The sequence below is a fragment of the Brassica napus genome, chromosome A4 (genome assembly GCF_020379485.1).
Source record: "Brassica napus cultivar Da-Ae chromosome A4, Da-Ae, whole genome shotgun sequence".
Taxonomy (NCBI): Eukaryota; Viridiplantae; Streptophyta; class Magnoliopsida; order Brassicales; family Brassicaceae; genus Brassica; species Brassica napus.
Genome location: NC_063437.1, coordinates 17183395 through 17203352, shown reverse-complemented (window position 1 = coordinate 17203352; position 19958 = coordinate 17183395). Strand labels below are relative to the sequence as shown.

At 31.9% G+C, this 19958-nt stretch overlaps 2 protein-coding genes and 1 pseudogene across 3 annotated transcripts; 1 reads left to right on the top strand and 2 right to left on the bottom strand.

The window, feature by feature from the left end:
• Positions 1-1457: 1457 nt before the first annotated feature.
• LOC106447088 lies at positions 1458-6899 on the bottom strand (annotated as a pseudogene).
• Positions 6900-10506: 3607 nt separating this feature from the next.
• LOC106447087 (cellulose synthase-like protein B3) lies at positions 10507-15798 on the bottom strand. 2 transcript variants are annotated; one of them, XM_048778402.1, is made up of 9 exons: positions 15285-15787; positions 13762-14080; positions 13540-13665; positions 13181-13303; positions 12360-12560; positions 12155-12290; positions 11717-11898; positions 11236-11586; positions 10507-11153 (listed from the first exon to the last, which is right to left on the bottom strand). In XM_048778402.1, the coding sequence occupies exons 1-9, from the start codon at positions 15545-15547 to the stop codon at positions 10575-10577; spliced, it is 2280 nt and encodes a 759-aa protein (XP_048634359.1). In that variant the 5' UTR covers positions 15548-15787; the 3' UTR covers positions 10507-10574. The 2 variants fall into 2 exon arrangements, with proteins under 2 accessions (XP_048634359.1, XP_048634360.1); XM_048778403.1 differs by lacking the exon at positions 10507-11153 and having other exon boundaries at positions 11232-11308; positions 11376-11586; positions 15285-15798.
• Positions 15799-17043: 1245 nt separating this feature from the next.
• Positions 17044-18341, top strand: LOC106447086 (protein usf). The gene is made up of 4 exons (XM_013888943.3): positions 17044-17234; positions 17321-17463; positions 17609-17930; positions 17999-18341. The coding sequence occupies exons 1-4, from the start codon at positions 17187-17189 to the stop codon at positions 18203-18205; spliced, it is 720 nt and encodes a 239-aa protein (XP_013744397.1). The 5' UTR covers positions 17044-17186; the 3' UTR covers positions 18206-18341.
• The last annotated feature ends 1617 nt before the right edge of the window (positions 18342-19958 follow it).

The window sequence follows — 19958 nt, the reverse complement described above, 5'->3', positions numbered from 1 at the left end:
AAAAAGAGGAGCGTTTTGGGAAGTTAGATTTGGGGCCAATTTCAGATTATGAAATTTGGATCTACAAGATATCGCCGTAGAAAGTAATTAGGGTTCATCGGGTTTTGTAAAAAGGGGGAAAAGATAAGGTGAGATTGGAGATATGTGTGTTCAACGGGTTTTGTAAAAAGTTTAAAAATAAGGAGAGAGAATCGGTTGGGTTGAGTTATCTAGTTAACTAAAAGTTGGGTTGAGTCATCTAGTTAACTAAAGGTTAGGGTTATATTAGTAAATCTAGCAAAAGAAAGTGTGCTGTAGCACAATGTGTCTCTGAGTGAAATTAGAAACACAAAATGTGTCTCTGAAGGTAAAAATTTCCCATTTAATGCACGTAATAAGTAGCCATATAAATAAGAAACAAGATTCACAGAGTAAAGCCACGACCCAAACGGTTTCGTTTTTGTTCACAAGTTGAATCCGGTATAAGAGAAGAGAAAAGAGAAGGCCGAGAATCGTGAGATCCACAGCTCTTAGAAAATAGCTTTTGTGTGAGATCTTTTCGCAAAGAGGAGGACGTGAAGAGCTTGAATCCGCCATAGGAGAAGCTTTATTAAGGTTTTTTTTTGTTATGTTCTGAATAGTTTAATTGCGTCACGTCTATATATACTATTACTATATAATTCTACTAGTATCTAGTATCTTATCAAAGTATTATATTCATCAACGTGATATTATACGTGGACCGTAATTAAGCAATAAATGTGTATATTAACATAAAGCAAAATCAAGCTATGTGATATGATTTGTTTTTGCCTATGTGAATATTATATCATTAATATGAAATTAAGGAACATGAATCTATATTAGTATAATAATATTTAGCCAAATACTTTAATGTATGATCTTGATGTCCGAGGCGAAAATGCTACTGATTAAAATATAAGCACGTGAGGTGTTTGACTTCTAAGAAAGCGTAGATGGTTTGGAGATGTTAGCGTTAAGTAATGTATGTTTACATAGTTAGCACTGCAAACTAATTAATAATAAACTTATAAGTAACGAAAACGGGTGTACTGATCAATTCCGAGGTTTTACCGCTAAGTCCTTGAAATGCGCCAGTGCTAACGTGGTTCTATCGATTCATATACATCTCAGCATGTTCCATGCTCACGTGACGAACCTTGTTCTTCAAGTTGGTGGAGCTATTATTTTATGACTATATAATAATAAAAACTAAGTGCATAAAGTATCATTAATTCTTCATTGGGACAATGTAATGATAACCTTGGAGCATCCACAATGGAAACTCTTAAGGAAATCTTTAGAGGGTGTGGAACCCACTTTCTTAGAGTTTGTGCAAAAAAGAATCCTTAAAATCCTTTGATAAGGATTGATCCTTACACTGTTCACGGGTTCCATTGACTACGTGGCGGTCCGTGAATAGTCATTTTTTTTTTTTAAATCCAAAATATCCAAGATTAATCTGAAATGCCCTTGTGCTAAGGACTCCAATGAGTCTCACTATTGCGGATGGTCTTAGTTTTGTTTCATAGCAAGCCCACATCGCTATATAAACTACTTTCCTACAGAAAAAACAACAAATAACACTGCTAAAAAGGCAGCTTTAGAGAGCGTAGACAATGGGATACCATATTTTCCCTTCTCAAATAAACCCTTTAGAAATGGAAGAAACAACATAACCACCAAAATACATGCACAAGCCTCTACAAAAGTCGAACCACCTCCTCCGTAGATATGAGTTAATGGTTGTAGACCCACTGAAAACCCGGCTATAGCGGCTAGATTGACCAACACAATGAACGTGCCAGGCAAAAAATAAACTGAGTCGTCGAATTCAAATTTACCAGCATTTGGGTCCGCACTACAAGATGGTCCATCCCCAGTCCCTGATCTTGTCTCGGTGAAAGTCTTTTTTGTAACTATGAACACGGTTCTCGAAACTCCAAGAAGCTTGAATATGATATCAATGATACTAAATAACCAAATACAAGTAGCTTTTATTCTCCAAAATGACTGGGAGACATACCATGAATGTACCGAAAAACCAAGGCTCATAAATTCCCATAGAGTGTAAACGCAATGCATACTCACAAGTGTGACAGTTATGCCTGAACAAAGTCCCTAAAGCAACACAGAACAAGGACATTTCTAATTATTAGTATGGTATAAAAATAGAACCACACTAATAACGAAATTATGATCCTACCATCGTTTCATGATAAATGCCTTTTTACATTTTTAATGAAATATTAAATCAATTATCTAATTCTTCTCTTATTTGTTGTTTATTAATTAGCAAAATCAAACAAAATAATGTATATCAAATAGAAATAAAACATAAAATAAATTTATTTGTGTGCAAAAAAAATTAAACAACAAACAGTATATTAAAGTGAGAGAGAGAAAAGTCACCTTCGGAAACAAGGCCGAGTTGTGGAGTAAACAATAAGCAGGCAAGAGACAATAAGCGAGCTCAGGGATTGACCTTAAACCCCAAGTGAAGATGTGTATATAAGCCAATCGTTGTCGAAATCTCAATTTCTGGCTAAAGATACCAATCAAAGGACTATGTTTGTTGAAAAGGACTTCGAGCATGCCCGTCCCCCATCGCCGTTGCTGAACCATCGCCTCTGGTCCTCCTGGTGGCATACAACCTAGAAATGCGGGTTCATCCGGATATATATATGAACTAGTCCATCCTCTCGAATGGATATCTATACTCGTGTTCACATCTTCCGCTGTTGAATCGTACAACCACCCGATCTACATGATATATATATAATAACAATATAAATATTTGTGTTTTATTATAGACTATTATGATTAAGGTGAGAAGAGTGTTACGGTTTTCCCCCAACTCTTTTGGGACTCGTATTGACAATGCCCTACTTCTCTGGCCTCGTCAAGAAAGTTCGTAAGAATATTTTGAGAATTTGATTTTCTTTGCAATGCATTGGCCACCGATTTCCTTATCTCCTTTGAACTCCCAAATTTTCTCGCCAAACTTTCTTCATCCAAAAATTTCCCTTGATGAAATAAGATGAGCAGTAAATGATTTGATAAATGAATAATTTATAGGGCTTATTTACCAAATAACCAAAAAATGGAAATTAGATTTGTAAAGAGAGGGTAAGGAAAGATAGAAGAGAGAGTAGGAGAGAGGGGGTGGTTTTTGGGTAGTTAGTGAATTTGTGCTTTTTTGGTTAGTAGACCTAATTTTCCATGATTATAATAGACTAGTAGAACAACAAAACTATTGTGCAAATCTTGTATGATAGAATAAAAAGGTGAATATAATAGTGATATATGCATGAAACTTTGTTAAAATAATATTTTAACGAAATTATAGTATATGACAGTGTGATATACCGAGTATCTCTTATGGTTTTTGCCAATAGTACTTACTTGCATTAACTGAAGAAAGACTCCCATCTTATTCTAAATCATCTACTGAGAGACCGTACATAACTCTTCTAGTGTGGAAACATCCCGACCCTGAGTAAATTGATCCTTGGATTCCCGCAAATCCTCGTGACAAATGCTAATTTCCACAAGAAAACAAACAAAATAGTAGCAACCAAAGACCGATTAAGCATTGATTGAAAAAATTAATGAATTTTATATATGGATAATATAAATAAACAAATAAAAGTAAGGATGAGAAACCGCACTGATTGTAAGACGACGAGTTCCTCGCAGTTAGAATCATAGAAATCTTGAGGGTATTGAACGAAAGCACAATGATTTATTGAATTCTTTGATTTTTGCAAAAATATACACATTGCTTGCCGCACCACATCTGCTTCATTCACAAACATGTCACAGTCTACGTTTAACATGTATGGTGCGTTTGTCATCAGCCCTGACACTCGGACCTGTTCAAATTCATCTTGCGATCATTACATTTTTAATTATTATAACAAACAAATAAAACTAATTAAGACCTACAATCATTTATAGTTGCAAAAACTGATGCTTCAAAAAAATTAAACTATATAGACTTCCATTCAAATTTTATTGATCTAATGTAGTTTGTATGGCATGTCATATATACGATATGATGTTTAAATATAAATTTCAAAGGCAAGACCACCATGATTATAATTGGTTATTACATGATTATTAATTGAACATAATACATGGTTACCTTTTCACTTCAACAATTATTAGTTTTAAAATGTCACCTCCAATAAATTGAATGTTTATTCAAAAAAATAAATAATAGTTGGGCTCAATTATCTCACTCAAAAAATACATTATAACTAGATTATGATCCGTGTCTTGAATAATTATTATATATATATATATCAAATAATTGAGAAACTGATAAATATTATGTATATAATTAAATATGTATAGAATTAAATTGGTGAGAGCACCTTAATCAAACAATCGCTGTTATTTATGTAAATAAATCCAAACAATGATTTTTATCTATTGTATATGATATCTAATTTAATTTAAAAGAAATCAACAGATATTTATTGTATTTTAATATACTTATCAATTAAATGAGGTTTCCTATTCATATGGATTTTGTGATAATTTGTATTTTATAACAAAAAAATTAAATTAATTTAATATTTTTAAAGTAATTAACAAACAAATTAATATATAAATTTTAATAGTTTAATAATTTATAATTGGTTTTAAATTTCAATATAAATTGTAAAATTAAAATATTAAATTTTCACTACTTTTCAATGCAATTTTTGAATTTTAACTACTCATGTATTTTTATATGATATATATTTAAATTTAAATGATATTAATATATATAATCTAAATATTTATTAAATGAGACTTCTTACAAATATAATTTATGACTATCTGTATTTTGCTATAAAAAAAAATTAAAGCTTTTGAGCACAAAATTTTCAATGTGGAATTTGTAACAGTTTTATTAATTTATAATTGTTTTGAAGATTTAAAAATATAGCATATAAGGAAGAATCTAAATTTTTATTGGTCGATCTGATTGTTTAATTTATTTTAATATTATAAAATTAATGACACCAATCAAATAATATATAAGGGGTAGGGAAGAAGATCATCTCATTATCTTACTTTTTTTGTGACTAGAATGTTTTTTTTTTTTGTAACTTGACTAGAATGTTTCTTAATGAGATTCTTATCGTCCTGAAGTACGACTCGATCATGTGATTCTTATAGTCATTTTATATATTACCTTCCCTTAAATATAAATATAAATATATATATATATATATATATATATATATATATACATATACATATTATATATATCAACGCTCATGATTTATTTTGCAAGCATGTTATAGCAAAATTAAAATAATGAGGTCAAATGTTTGATCTCGTATCTCAGCCAATATTGTAATGGTAGCATGGGACTTTAACACAATTAGGTACCAAAAAGTACACTAAATGAAAAAAAAAAGAGATATGTGAGAAATCACTTACCAGAAAGTTCATGGCTCCAGCTTTGTAATGATGTAAATAGTTTGGCCTTTTCTCTCTTGAAACGTAGACAAAATGAGGGAGCTCTTTTTCATCTCCCACACCTCCTTTGTTCTCCCATACCACCTTCAGATTTTATATATGTGACGGTAACTATAATATTTTTATAACTAACTCTTTTATAATATAATTGTTGAAATACCTTAACTATAGTTGAATGATCATTTGGTTTTGTGTTTGAGAAAGCTTCAAAATCATCGTCAGCGTCCCAATCTCTGGTGGCATCTTCCACTTTCCCGCTTAACTTCTCGTACTCCCTCTTGAATATCATATCATTACATAAATTAGAAAGAATAAGAACATCAGATTTTGTAGATTTATTAATAACAGGAAAGCTAAGAGCAATTTCTCAGAAAACTTTTTTCTCTTTTTTTTTTTGAACATTATGTTTCTTGTTGACTGATTAATTTTTATTTTTCTTCTATTTTCTATAAAGATTGATTTCTTCTTTTTTTTTTAACCATCATTTAAGGAATTTGTAAACTTTCCATCTGCTTGCAGTTTTAATGTTGATAATTAGAAAAAAAAAAGGGGAAGGTCTTGTGTTTTACTTTAAAGTAAAGATGATATAATTATTTTGTTGTAAACGTAGAAACAAACTCAAAGACCTAAAAATATAATCAAATACTGACCTTCGTCATTTCCCAATCCCTACTGAATTCTGAATCCTCTTTTGCGTCGAGAGAGTTCAAAAAATATCTAAAAGGAGCTCTAACTCTAACGTTATATTTTTTGCAGAAAGGAACCCAAATCTTGGCGAAGTTACAAGCTTCCTTGAGAGAGAAGTAAGTGAGAGGTGAGCATCCATCGTCTGAAACATAACATGCTAATTTATTCGCCGGATAATTCACAGCTAGCAGTGAAAGCACAGTGTTTACAACAAGAATCGGCGGCTCCCGAACCGGATCCGCCGTGGTTACAAACATATCTACCGATGGAAGCTCATGAACCCTGAAATCAAAAGTTAGTTCATAAAAATAGACTTAATTAGAGCATGGTAGCAGCTACCTAGAGGCCTAGATCTTTATACAAAAATTGATAAGCATATATGCTTTCTATGTGCATATATATACTATGATACCTTTCATCAAGTCGATCCGGATACGGTTTATGCTCAGCAGGGGTCCATTTTATGCAAGTAATAAGCAGCCATATGAAAGTGAAAAAAGATTCACACAAGAAAGCTACGACCCAAACGTTGTCGTTTTGGCTCATATGTAGAATCCGGTACAAGAGAAGAGAAAAGAGAAGCCCGAGCATCGTGAGATCAACAGATCTCAGAAAACATCTTTTGTATGAGATCTTTTCGAAAAGAGAAGGGAGCGAAGAGCTAGAATCCGCCATGGGAGGAGCTTTCTAAATAGTTTTACGTCTACTAAAGCTTGTAGTCATAATGTGTATAGTGTTCTGAAACGGGGTATATATGTATTATAATAAAAAGGACCGGTGAGAAGATATTGAGTAGATTTTTTGTTGACAAAAAACGAGTGACGAGAAATTTTAGCCACAAGTAAACAAAAATGGACTATACTGTGTCCTTTAGATACAATGATTAAATAAAATGGTTATTAAACCGTATACTTTAAATTAAAAAAAACGTATTACAGTTATATTCTCAGTGATGTGTACATATCTTTGGGTATTTGAGGAAGTTCTTTTGTGGTCTGATTCGATTTAGGATAACGATAGAGTTTTGTCTTTTTACTCCGTTTTCTCTTGTGTGTAGTGATAAGTCTAAAGTCATGGATGAGTGGTCGTCGCAAAAAAAAAGAGAAAAACATCACGTATGTTAGAGGATAATGATTATTCATATTTCAAACACATGTAAAATATTATCCTTCTCATCAGACATGTATCTCTTTGCCCATAATTTCAGAAAAATATCTGATATGTTAACCGATCTTACTCTCCTATTTAAAGAGATATCGAAAGTAAGAGATGGTAAGTCAATAATATAATTTAACTTCATCACTTGTTCTTCTTCTCAGCTCTCTCTCTTTCCCTCACGTTTATTCCTTTTCTTCGGTCACAAAATACAAAACATATAATACATACATACAGATATATAAAGATATACATCTGAGCTAATAGTTCACAACACGTTATCAGCACGAAGCTCTCACTAACTGAGGTTTATCAATCTAAAAGTTTTTAAACCAGCCGAGGTAATGTTTAAATTTATGTATTTTAATATACTTAATTTATTTAAATTTTATTATTGTTCCGGAGTGAGAGGCTAGACCTTCTCTGTTTATTTTTCGAGATGATAGGTGTTGCCTTTTCCGATTAATCGTTATGGTAGGCTATGCCTTCATGATCAGAGAAACACGTGGTAGGCTTTGCCTCCGTGAACTGAAAAAAGGGTTACGTGAAAGGCTTTGCCTCCGTAAATAAAAAAAAAAGGTCAAAAATGGTACACTAAGTCTCCTCGGACCTTGAAATAAGTAAAAGTCAAAATGGTAGACCATGTCTCCTCAGATTTTAAAAATGATCAATATGGTAGTCAATGACTCCTCGGATCATGTAATAGGCAGAGCCTCCCGATTTTATTTATGCTATTTAAATTTGTGCAATTTAAATTTCTGCAATTTGCTAACTACATAAAGTATACAAGAGTTTAATCCGTATAATATGCTGATATTTTTTTTTTTATATACTTTGATATTATCTTAATTTTTTTGAATATATTTTAATCCGCACAATATGCTGACCGTAATGTAATTAAAATAGATTTTAACCTACGTTTTAAAAACGTTAAAAATATTTTTAACAAAATCTAATTTACAAAATTAATATGTTTTAACATTTAATAAGCAATGTTTTAACATTTTAGTTTTAGTGAATTTGAAAGCTATATAATATTTTTTATTCTCTAGTATATTTTTATATTGATTGAAATATGATTAGATATATATGTAATGATGTTTTATTATAAAAATATAAAAAATTAAATATTTTCTGAAGGTGTGTTGTACAGATTTAAAACGATAATTTAAACGAAAAGGAGGGAGTATATTTTAAATTCTATGTATCATGATGTTTATCATAATAATTTCTTCAACTTTTAGTTCAGCGCTTTAAATGGTTTCACATTACTGTAAAAATACTATAAATTATTAATATTAGGATTGTGGTACCTTTGTGTTTGTTTAGTTTATATAATTTAATACTGTTGTACCAGTGGTATTTTATTAATTTGTAAGTTATTAGGTACAAATTGCTTTGATATATAGTTTTAATTATTTTGATTTAAAATAACACAAATGTATGTTTAAAATTTTTTATATATTGGTTATAAGCTTTATAAGTTTGGTTTTTATCTTTCTTCATTATTAAATTCTTTATTTTTATGTATTAAAATATTCATTCTAGTATGAAGATGTATTTTAAATACAAATTACATCAAATGTAATGAAGTAATACCAAAACATTAGGGATGAATTTCACTTTGAAGATAATAGAATAAGGTAATTTCTTTTATATATTTTAAATAAAATAATTAATTCATGATATTAATGGGATTATTTATTTCTATAAAAATTAGAATGTATTATCTTGTTATCTTATCAAATTATATTAAATTTTGAATCGACTCAATTCGGGATCAAAAATCATTAATTTATTGTATTTATTAATTTAACAATATTAATTTGTAGAACTTTTAATGTAGTTAGATTGGGAGATCATTTTGCTCTTAGACTCCAGCTAATAATAAACAAGAGATTATTTATTATAAAATAAGACAAATAGTTGATTTTACTGGTGATATATTTGATAGATTTTTAAAACATGACTTTATATTTGTTTATTATATTATTAGGTTATATAATACTTCTTTTTGTTTCATATAAGTGTCATTTTAGCTTTTTTTTTGTTACACAAAAAGTGTCATTTTACAATTTCAATGTAAATTATACTTATTTTCAGGGGAAATTGCCACAAATACCACATTCATAGTACCACTTTTCATGTTTACACTAATCAATTTTATCCTCACTTTTAATGAAAGGTAAAATACAATTATACCCCTAGGGTTAACTAATCTAGACTTAGGGTTTAGAGTTGAGGGGTGGAGTAGGGTTTTTAGAATGTGAAATTTATGATTCTAATAAATATAAATACTTAAAAAATATATAATTTTTTTTTAAAAATAGTTTCAAACATAATTTTCGTTTTTCAAAAAGAAATTTGAAAAAAATAAAAAAAAATTCAAAAAAAAAATTTATAAAAAAGTTTGAATTTGAAAAAGTATAATTCAAAAACATAAAAAAAATACATTTTTTAATTTTTATATTTTTAAAAAAAAAATTTAAATTTTTAAAAATTTTGTTTAATTTTTTTTTAAAAAATTTTTTTTTAATTTTTTTTTTTAATTTTTTTATTATATATATAAATAACAAGGGCATAAGAGTCTTTTGACACTTAATGGAGAATGTATTTTTGAAAATGTCTCATTAGTGGTGGTAAAAATGAAAAGTGGTACCATGAAAGTGGTAAACATGTAATTTCCCCTATTTTCAGCTGAAAATTAATTGCAAACTGCATTGGTTTTATAAATAATTTTATTTATCTCAAATACTATTGATTAGAAATATGTAACTAATAACAATTTACATATATTTATGCTACTTTCTTGGTCTGTGTGAAAAGTGTCAAAGTGACATTTATTTAGAAACGAATGGAGTATATCTTTCATAGAATTTAATAGGTATGTTTTAGTTTACTTAATATATCAAAGTATATTGAAGTATTAATAAATATAGAGATAATTTTATCGTTAATAAAAAATATAATGTTTTGTTTTTATTATATAATAATTTATGATTTATGTGAGATTAAATATTTACATAGTTTTTAAAAAAAATTATTATTATTTTATTGGTTTGTGTTATATTTTAAATCGGCCCAACTCTCGGTACCAGAATTTATTAATTTATCGGGTTATTCATTTATCGAATATTAGTTTGTTGAGTTTCTACTATACACAAGTAATAAGAAACTAACGATTAATTGCATAAATAGGATTTATTGTCATGATAAACTTAGCACACTTTTCCTAGCAACCCCAAATATATATATTAGTTTCTTACAGAAAAAACAACAAATAAAACTGCTAAAAAGGCAGCTTTAGAAAGAGTAGACAGTGGGATGCCATATTTTCCCTTCTCAAACAAACCAATTAGAAATGGAAGGAACAATATAACCACCAAAATACATCCACAAGCATCTATCATGCTCGAACCATTTCCTCCATAGCTACGACTCGACCGTTGTAGACCCATTGAAAAACCGGCTATAGCGGTTAAATTCACCAACAGAATGAATGTGCCCGGCAAAAAGTAAAGTGAACCATCGAATTCAAATTTATTGGAATCTGGGTTTGAACCATCATCTTCTTTTTGAGATGGTCTATCCCCGGACTCTAACCTTGTCTTAGAAATGGTCTTTTTAGTGACTATGAAGATGGTATTGGAAACTCCAAGAAGCTTAAGTATGATATCAGGGATGCTAAATAACCAACTACCAGTGGTTTTAATTCTCCAAAACGATTGGGAGGCATACCATGAATGTACGGAAAACCCAAGGCTCATAAATTCCCATAAAGTGTAGAGGCAGTGCATTCCCACAAGTGTGAAGACTATACCTAAACAAACTCCCTACAGCCACAAAAAAAATATATAAGACCATTTAGTATTAGTTTCATTAAAAGCACCACATACATATAGAGATAAAATTTACCTTGGGAAATAAGGCAGAACCGTGGAGTACACAATAAGCAGGCAAGAGACAATAAAAGAGCTCAGGAATTGACCTCAGACCCCACGTGAAAATATAAAGATAAGCCAAGCTTTGTCGGAATCTGATTTTCTTGCAAGAACTTCCGTTCAATGGATTTTGTTTGGTAAAAAGGATTTCAAGCAAACCCGTCGCCCATCGCCGCTGTTGAAGCATTGCCTCGGGTCCTCCCGGGGGCATGCATCCAAGAAACGCCGGTGGTTCCGGAGATATATATGAACTAGTCCACCCTCTTGAATGAATCCCAATACTCGTGTGTGCATCTTCCGTCGTTGAATCGTATAACCAACCGACCTGGACGATTATGTAACAAAATAATAATTATGAAAATGTAAATATTGCAAAAAAGAGATTTAAGAACGCAAAATGTATATTGCTTGATTTTATAGACTAATTTATTTTATAGACAAAAAGAGGGATTTACGGTTTTGCCCCAGCTAGTTTGGTATTCGTAATGACAATGCCCCACAGCTTGAGCCGGTTCTGAAGAGTTTATAAGGGTGTCTTGGGGATTTGATTTTCTTTGTAATGCATCGACCACCGATTTCACCATCTCTTTAGACTTCCCAAAATCTCTTTCTAATCTCTCCGCAGCCAAAAGCTTCCCTTAATTAGTGAAATAAAAACATAGCATGAGCCGTGAATGAATGATAGAATGGTGGAATAACCGAATAACGAACATAATATGCATTGTCTGTCAAAAGAACGATAGAACAGGGATAAAACTGTTTAGAAAAAAAATCGGAAAATTTTCAGATAATCATGAAAGTTTAGTTTTATTGTGAATGATTTTTTCTTTAAAAAAACTCTTACTGACGTTTTAAAATCTATGAGAACGTGGTTTATAAATTTATATACTTACTTGTAGCAACTGAAGAAAGATTTCTATCTTCTTCTAAATCGTCTACAGAAAGACCGTACATGACCCTTCTAGTGTGGAAACATCCAGACCCTGCATAAACTGGTCCTTGGATTCCCGCAAAACCTCGTCCCACATACTACTTTCCAGTTAAAATTCACATCGAATTGATCCAAAGTATCAATAAGTAAAGGAAGAGAAATCTTACTGATTGTAAGACGACGATTTCATCGCTGTTAGAATCATAGAATTTTTGAGGGAACTGAACAAAAGCACAATGGTTTGGATTCATAGATCCTTCCATAAATATACACATTGCTTGCCGCACTACGTCTGCTTCATTCGCGTACATGTCGCAGTCTACGTTCAGCATGTACGGTGCATTTGTCATCAACCCTGACACTCTTACCTGTTCAAAATAATTTATTATTCGCTCCATCATCAGATATTTTAATTATTATAACCAAGAAAAGAAAGATCTACAGTATATGATAGTTGTTCATGCATGGCGCTTACAATATATGATGCGTCTTAAAAGCCATGGATTACTTCAAGAAAAAAAATGTTCAGGATTACTCAAAGACTATGTATAAGATATGTATCGCATTATATTCAAAGGCAATGTCACCAGGATTGTTTAGTTTAAGATGCATGCTTATCACAGATATATCTACCCATAATGCATGGTTTGTTACTCACCTTTTCATTTCAACAGTTAAACTGAATGTCACATGCAACAAAATGTACAATTAATGGTCATATCACATGAAACATTGTATTATAAATTAAATAGTTGGGCCCATCAATCAAGTGATATTAATCAGGGAAGCAGGTGCCATTTTCTCCATTACTATGTTACCTTCCTTCGAATGTATACCATTTCAGCCAAATAGATGTATGATTTATGATAGTCAATATCTAATTCTAACCAATATTGATTGTATGGACTCACCGGAATAATTAACACAGCTTATGTACTATGAAAACTTCTGTCTTAAAAAATAGAGATGTGTGAGAAAATTAACCAACCAAAAAGTTCATGGCTCCAGCTTTGTAATGATGAAGGTAATTCGGTTTTTTCTCTCTTGAAATGTAAACAAAATGAGGGACCTCTTTCTCGTCTCCCACACCTTCCTCGTTCTCCCATATCACCTTTCAAACACACAACCACAATTTCAGCTACATCTAATCTTATAATTAATCTTTTTGTCAACTATACATTATATTAGAACGAACATCCTAGATTGATTAGTCCAACCCAGAAAAAAAGAACACTCTACAAAGATACATCGCCTAGTCCAAGTTGACTTTAACCTTTTGCTATGTAAGTAAATATTAGTATATATTATATTAGATCTTTTGTAAACTTAAATAGCTTGTAGAAATACCTTCACTATAGTTGAATGGTCACTTGGTTTTGTGTTTGACAAAGCTTCAAAATCATCGCCAGCATCCAACCAATAAGAATTTCCGGTGGCGTCTTCCACTTTCTGCACTAACTTCTCGTACTCCCTCTATATATTGTTACAACAACAAAGATATAATTTCAAGAAAGGTAAAACATGAGAAGTTAAAGTACACATAAAAACATAGCATGGCTCTTTAGTTACCTTTGTCATTTCCCAATCCCTACTGAATTCTGAATCCTCTTTTGCGTCTACAGGGTTCAAAAAATATCTAAAAGGAGCTCTAACTCTAACGTTGTATTTCTTGCAGAAAGGAACCCAAATCTTGGCGAACTTAGAAGCTTCCTTGAGAGAGAAGTAAGTGAGAGCTGAGCATCCATCGTCTGAAACATAACATGCTAGTTTATTCGCCGGATAATTCACAGCTAACAGCGAAAGCACGGTGTTCACGACAAGAATCGGTGGCTCGCGAACCGGATCCGCCGTGGTTACGAACATATCTACCGATGGAAGCTCATGAACCCTGATATAAATAATTATTAGGTTATTTCATTACAGCTTTGTTGTGGAAATGTTCACTATACGATCAAAAGTAAAATTAGAGCATGGTAGGAGTTAATTACAACCCTAGAACTATATACAAATATAATAAGATTACTAGATTTTGACGGTTTTTTTTCTATAATAACAATGTTAGATATAAATTAATATCATGGTTTTGATGTACATTAATAAGTTACAAAGTTGTATTATATCAGAAAAGAAAATGATTTATTGTTTAAAATTATATAATTTATCAATTAGTTTATTTGAGATTTTTATGGACACTTTTCTTTTCAAAGTCATCTTCATATTTGGTGTATATTTTATAAAAATTAAAATTTTTGAGCTGATGAGACATAAGATTTACTTATTATAGATTTTTTTGGTTGTTAATAATTTTTATCAGTGTTATTGTACACGACCCAGCCCATTAGTCAAATAGGTAATTTCAGTGATCTATGTATAATCCGGTTTGGATTTAGTTAAAACGTGATAACTAAAATCTGATAAAATTTGGTACAAACTCAAAAGCCATCATTAATCCACTGATTAGATAATGGTTTGCCCTATAAAAACCTATATAATTCTGCTGATATATTTTTAGAAAAAATGATATACGCTTTAATAGTACATAAATTTGAATAAAATATTTGATTTGTGATTTGTAGTATTAAAAGAGAGCCATTCTAAAAACTAAACAAATATGTTGTTTGACCTAACATGTACTAATCCCAATTCTAATAATTTTATATTCTATAAACTTAAATGTATATGTATATAAATATAATGTTTTACGGGTGTATATAATGTATAGGAATTTATGACATGAGGTTGGAATTGTTAAAATACTTTCATTCAATAATGAATAGAATTATGTGTGACCTAATATAGTTATAGAAAATAACCAATCTATTCACAATACAAAAAGAAAAAACAAATCTCATAATTCTCTTACGTTCAAAAAAATTTCTCTCACGTTTATGTATTTCTTTTAAAGGCTTCTCACGTTCATCAGTCGCGTAATTTTGTGTTTTATACCAGACATGATAAACTCAAGTTAAGAAAAAAAATAGAACGGCTTTGACATGCCCTTTAAAATTAAAATGATATGCAAATATACTAAGATGATATGATGATATGCTTGTTATATATATAATTGTTTGCAGGTATAAGTAAAACGGTACCTTTCATCAAGTCTATCTAGATATGGTTTATGTTCAGCAGGACTCCATTTTGTGCAAGTAATAAGCAGCCATATGAAAGTGAAACAACATTCACATAGGAAAGCCACGACCCAAACGGTGTCGTTTTGGCTCATATGTCGAATTCGATACAATAGAAGAGAAAAGAGAAGCCCGAGAATCGTGAGATCCACAGCTCTTAGAGAACGGCTTTTGTATGAGATCCTTTCGCAAAGAGGAGGAAGTGAAGAACTTTTATCCGCCATGGGAGGAGCCTTCTTATGAGCTTTAACTTCTTGCGTTTTTTTGGATATGTTTCTAAAGGATTAGAGTAAAGTAGTGCGTTATATATACTAGCTTAACTATGTACATACAACAGAAAAAAAAAAGAGTTGTGCATGAGAAGATCAGGTTAACTTGAGTGGATTTTTTTGTTAAAACTATTAACAGAAAATGGACAAAGCAAAAACTAGTCGTTACTATCATCGAGATTTAGTGAACCCTTTGTGTGGTGTGAGTCATGTCATATAAATAACCAATTCATAAATAAAACAGTATATATAATTAAGTTATGAACTTCTGAAAGAAGCGTATATCTTTGTGGTTTTTTTGTGTGGTCAGATTCAGATTAGGATGACGATAAAGTTGTCTTTTTATTCCGTTTGATTTTGTGGTGATTGAATAATGGATGAGTAGTTGTCGCAGAAAGAAAATGAAGTCACGTAATGGTTGTTATTATCATTGTAACAAAAGAAAAAATCAATTGAATTTTGAAAATTTATTAGTAAGAAAACGAAGTTTAACGACAAGTAATGGTTCCATCATGGGCGGTTTAGGAATGGAAACACAAACACATACGTGATGGACTCTCATTTTTCCGGATTTGTTTAGCGGCTTTGTCCTTCGACACATGCTCTGATCTCACTTCTCTGCTTCTATAATATGACTTAGATAGTTAGATTAACCATCTATTAGACACCCTAATTTAAGTTTTAGTTTTTAGGGATAATGGTTTCGTTGTGAAGGTTAAAGAATTAGGGTTTGGGATAACAAATATTTTAGTTAAAGTATTTGTTTACATTAGAGTTATTATTGGCAAGTAATTTAATTTTTTTTCTGCTATCTAACACATGTTATTTTGTGATTTTTATGCTGTATAATGAGATTTTCTTATGATGTTTTCTGAGATTTTTTTTTTGTAGGTCTAGATTTAATGGTTGAATGATTTAGCAAGAATCAGACAAATCAGAATATAACATTAATGATGTGGACACAAGAAAACAAGAAGAGGCGTCACATCGTTGAGGGTTTGTTTGCGTGAAGATTTGGAACTATTGGTGTAAGATGGTGGTCCGTGGAGCCGTCACATGGACTCCTTAATGCAAAACTCACGACTGGCCCTGATTATTGGGTCAGTTTCGTACAATCAAGAAACCAAGAATGTCCAAAAACGAAATCCAATAAGCTGTGATTGTTAAAACGCATACAATGATAAAACTTTGTATTCATGTGGACTTCACCTTATAATTGGGAGTAAAATTAAAATAGACAAACTGATACAATCCAAAACACAGAAGAGACAAGTCCGTAGATTAGGAGGTGATGTCCACCATCCATTTCTTTACACTCACGAATCCATCATATACACGGCTAGTATCATCAACGTATTTATCTTCATGGATTTATTTTTGAAGAAAAAATGACATTATAATCAACTGGACCTAAAGGCCCATAAAATCATTATGGGCCCATATATTCATAATACCCATTACGAGGCCTTTTGGGCTGACCCTGAAAAGTTAGTGTATCATCTTCATCTTCCAGATTCTTCTTCTCCTCCTCTTCGTCTCTTCGTCTCTCCGTAGATCTTCGATTCCTTCGTTTTATCGTTCATCAATCAGATCAATGGCCGATTCCGCTTTCAAGAAAATCCAAATCCAAAGAGACGACACCGTAAGCTTCTCCTCTTCTCTCTCTCTCTTTCCATGAGCTTTTTTTTTTTTGGTCTGATCGTATCCTTTATGTGATATGTTGTTCAGACATTTGATGCGTATGTGGTCGGAAAAGACGACGCACCTGGAATCGTCGTGATTCAAGAATGGTGGGGTGTTGACTTCGAGATCAAGAACCACGCCGTCAAAATCTCGAAACTCGACACTGGCTTCAAAGCTCTCATACCCGAGTGAGTTCATATGTATTCCAATACCCGGTTTAATTAGATTGTACTTTGGTTATGTTTCATTTTGCTTAACCGTTGGTTTAGCTTACTTTTACTAAACCATATGTATAAATACAAACTTGAGTCTCTTCTTCTCATCATCGTGTAGCTTGTATCGAGGAAAGGTTGGGCTTGATACTGCGGAGGCGCAGCATCTTATGGATGGACTTGACTGGCAAGGAGCTGTTAAAGACATCCGCGCTTCTGTTAACTGGCTTAAAGCTAATGGATCCAAGAAGGTTGGTGTGACTGGGATGTGTATGGGAGGTGCATTAGCTATAGCTAGCTCTGTTTTGGTTCCTGAGGTTGACACTGTTGTTGGCTTCTATGGCACTCCTTCCTCCGAGCTTGCGGATCCGGCGCAAGCCAAGGCGCCTGTCCAGGCTCATTTTGGGGAGCTTGATAACTTTGTCGGTTTCTCTGATGTCACGGTAAGGGTTTGAGTTAGTTATTTTCTTGAGTTGTTTGGAAAGTTTTTAGCTGAGGGTGTTTTGTGCAGGCGGCGAAGAGTCTTGAAGAGAAGCTGAAAGCGTCTGGGGTGGCGCACGAGGTTCATATCTACGAGGGGAACGGGCACGCGTTCTTGAACAGGAGTCCTGAAGGAGTGAGCAGGAGGAAAAGCATGGGGCTTTCTGATGAAGATGAAGCTGCGGTGGAGCTTGCTTGGTCTCGCTTCACTTCGTGGATGAAACGTTACTTGGCTTAAGCTTATGCTTTCTCTCAGATAGTGTTCTTCTATGTCCTGAAACGTTTTGTGATGCCCAAGATAGATCTAAAATAAGGAGATTGCACTGAGGACTTTTATCAGAATCGAATAAAGTGGTTTGCTTGTTGTGTGGACTTTTAGCTGAAATTGGTGTTTGTTGATTTTATAATTGTGGAAACTATTAAGTGATAGTGTCGGGGCTATCATCGGCATAGAGCACGGTCTCCAATAAATAATAAACGGGCCCAATGTGTATATAGATAAACTGGATCTCTGCTAAGTTTGTTGGGCTTATTTGTCACTTTGTAACCAGTCATGAATTGAGCTTGAAATTAATCAGTCGAAACCATTTACTTGTAGGGCAGTATGTATTCATATGTACAAATTTTAGCTACTCTTATGATATTAACAAGGAATTCGAAAATGATGGGATAACCGATTTTCTTCCTTTCTTTATTTGATTTATAATGAACATAAATTAAAAAAATTGTACCAACAAGATTGGGACTACTAGTACCCGAAAGAATATTGAAATTAGATTTTGCACGTGTTCCAGCATTGTCTTTGTATTCTTCTACTTTTTTTTGTCGGCAGGTGACACTATAAATCTGAAAACCATAAAATATATGTTGAAAATAAAAGAAGTTAAAAAATATATGTTGAAAATTTTGAGTATTAGATCCATTGATCAAACACATATCAAAAATAGGAAAACCATAAAGTTAGAAAAGTTTCACCATGATGAACATTTACACTGATAAAAAGGTGGAAACTAAACCCATTAAAGGTAGAAACACTCCTATGAAAAGAGATGTCCATGACTCTCCTATTCCCAAACTCAGTAGAATCAAGGAAATCAAATTTGATCCTCGTAGAAATCTAGATAGAACCACGAGGTCCATGACCATCAAGTTTTAACTTGGGAATCCGGTCGCAAGGGCGTGGGATGATTATGCTGATAGAGATTCCTACTATACTAATTAAACTTAAGTAAATCATAACATTGCAAAACAGAAATTCAAGATCTTTCTGTTTTTAAAGAGAATTAATAAAGTATCATATTTACTTCATTATTAAATTACGTTGAAAATATTAAAACAATATCTACATTAATTGGACAAAAAAAATCTACATTGACACCTAAAGAGAGTACACGGGGAAATCGGCTAATTCCTACATCAACAAGGATCAACGGTCCCGATCAGTACATAAACATGTTACCTGTGCGAAAACATACATCAACTAGTACAAAATTTAATTTTCATACATGAACTTTCAAAATTTGGTTTTATCATACATTGACCTAATTTCCGTTAGTCAAACGTTGAGTTGTCGTTAACCGGTAATAGAAAACCGGCTAATTCCTACAACAACAGGGACCAATGATACATATCAATACATAAACACTTTACTTGTGCAAAAACATACATCAACTAATACAAAATTCAAATTCAATACATGAACTTTTGAAATCTGGTTTTAACATACGCTAAAGCTTGATATTTACCTAACTTCAACTAGTCAAATAATATCGAAGATAAATTGTCTGTCACGTATTGATTAAGTAAGGTTTTTAATGTATTATGTGGTAATTAAACTGTATTACGCGGTAATTGAATGAGAAAAATAAATCATGTATGTCAAACGATTTTTTTTTGTGTGTAATTTATTAGTTAGTTTTTCTCTTTAATTTTTTCTTCAACTTTTACGACAACAGAAAACACTAACACCAAAAAAATGAAAGAAGACAAAA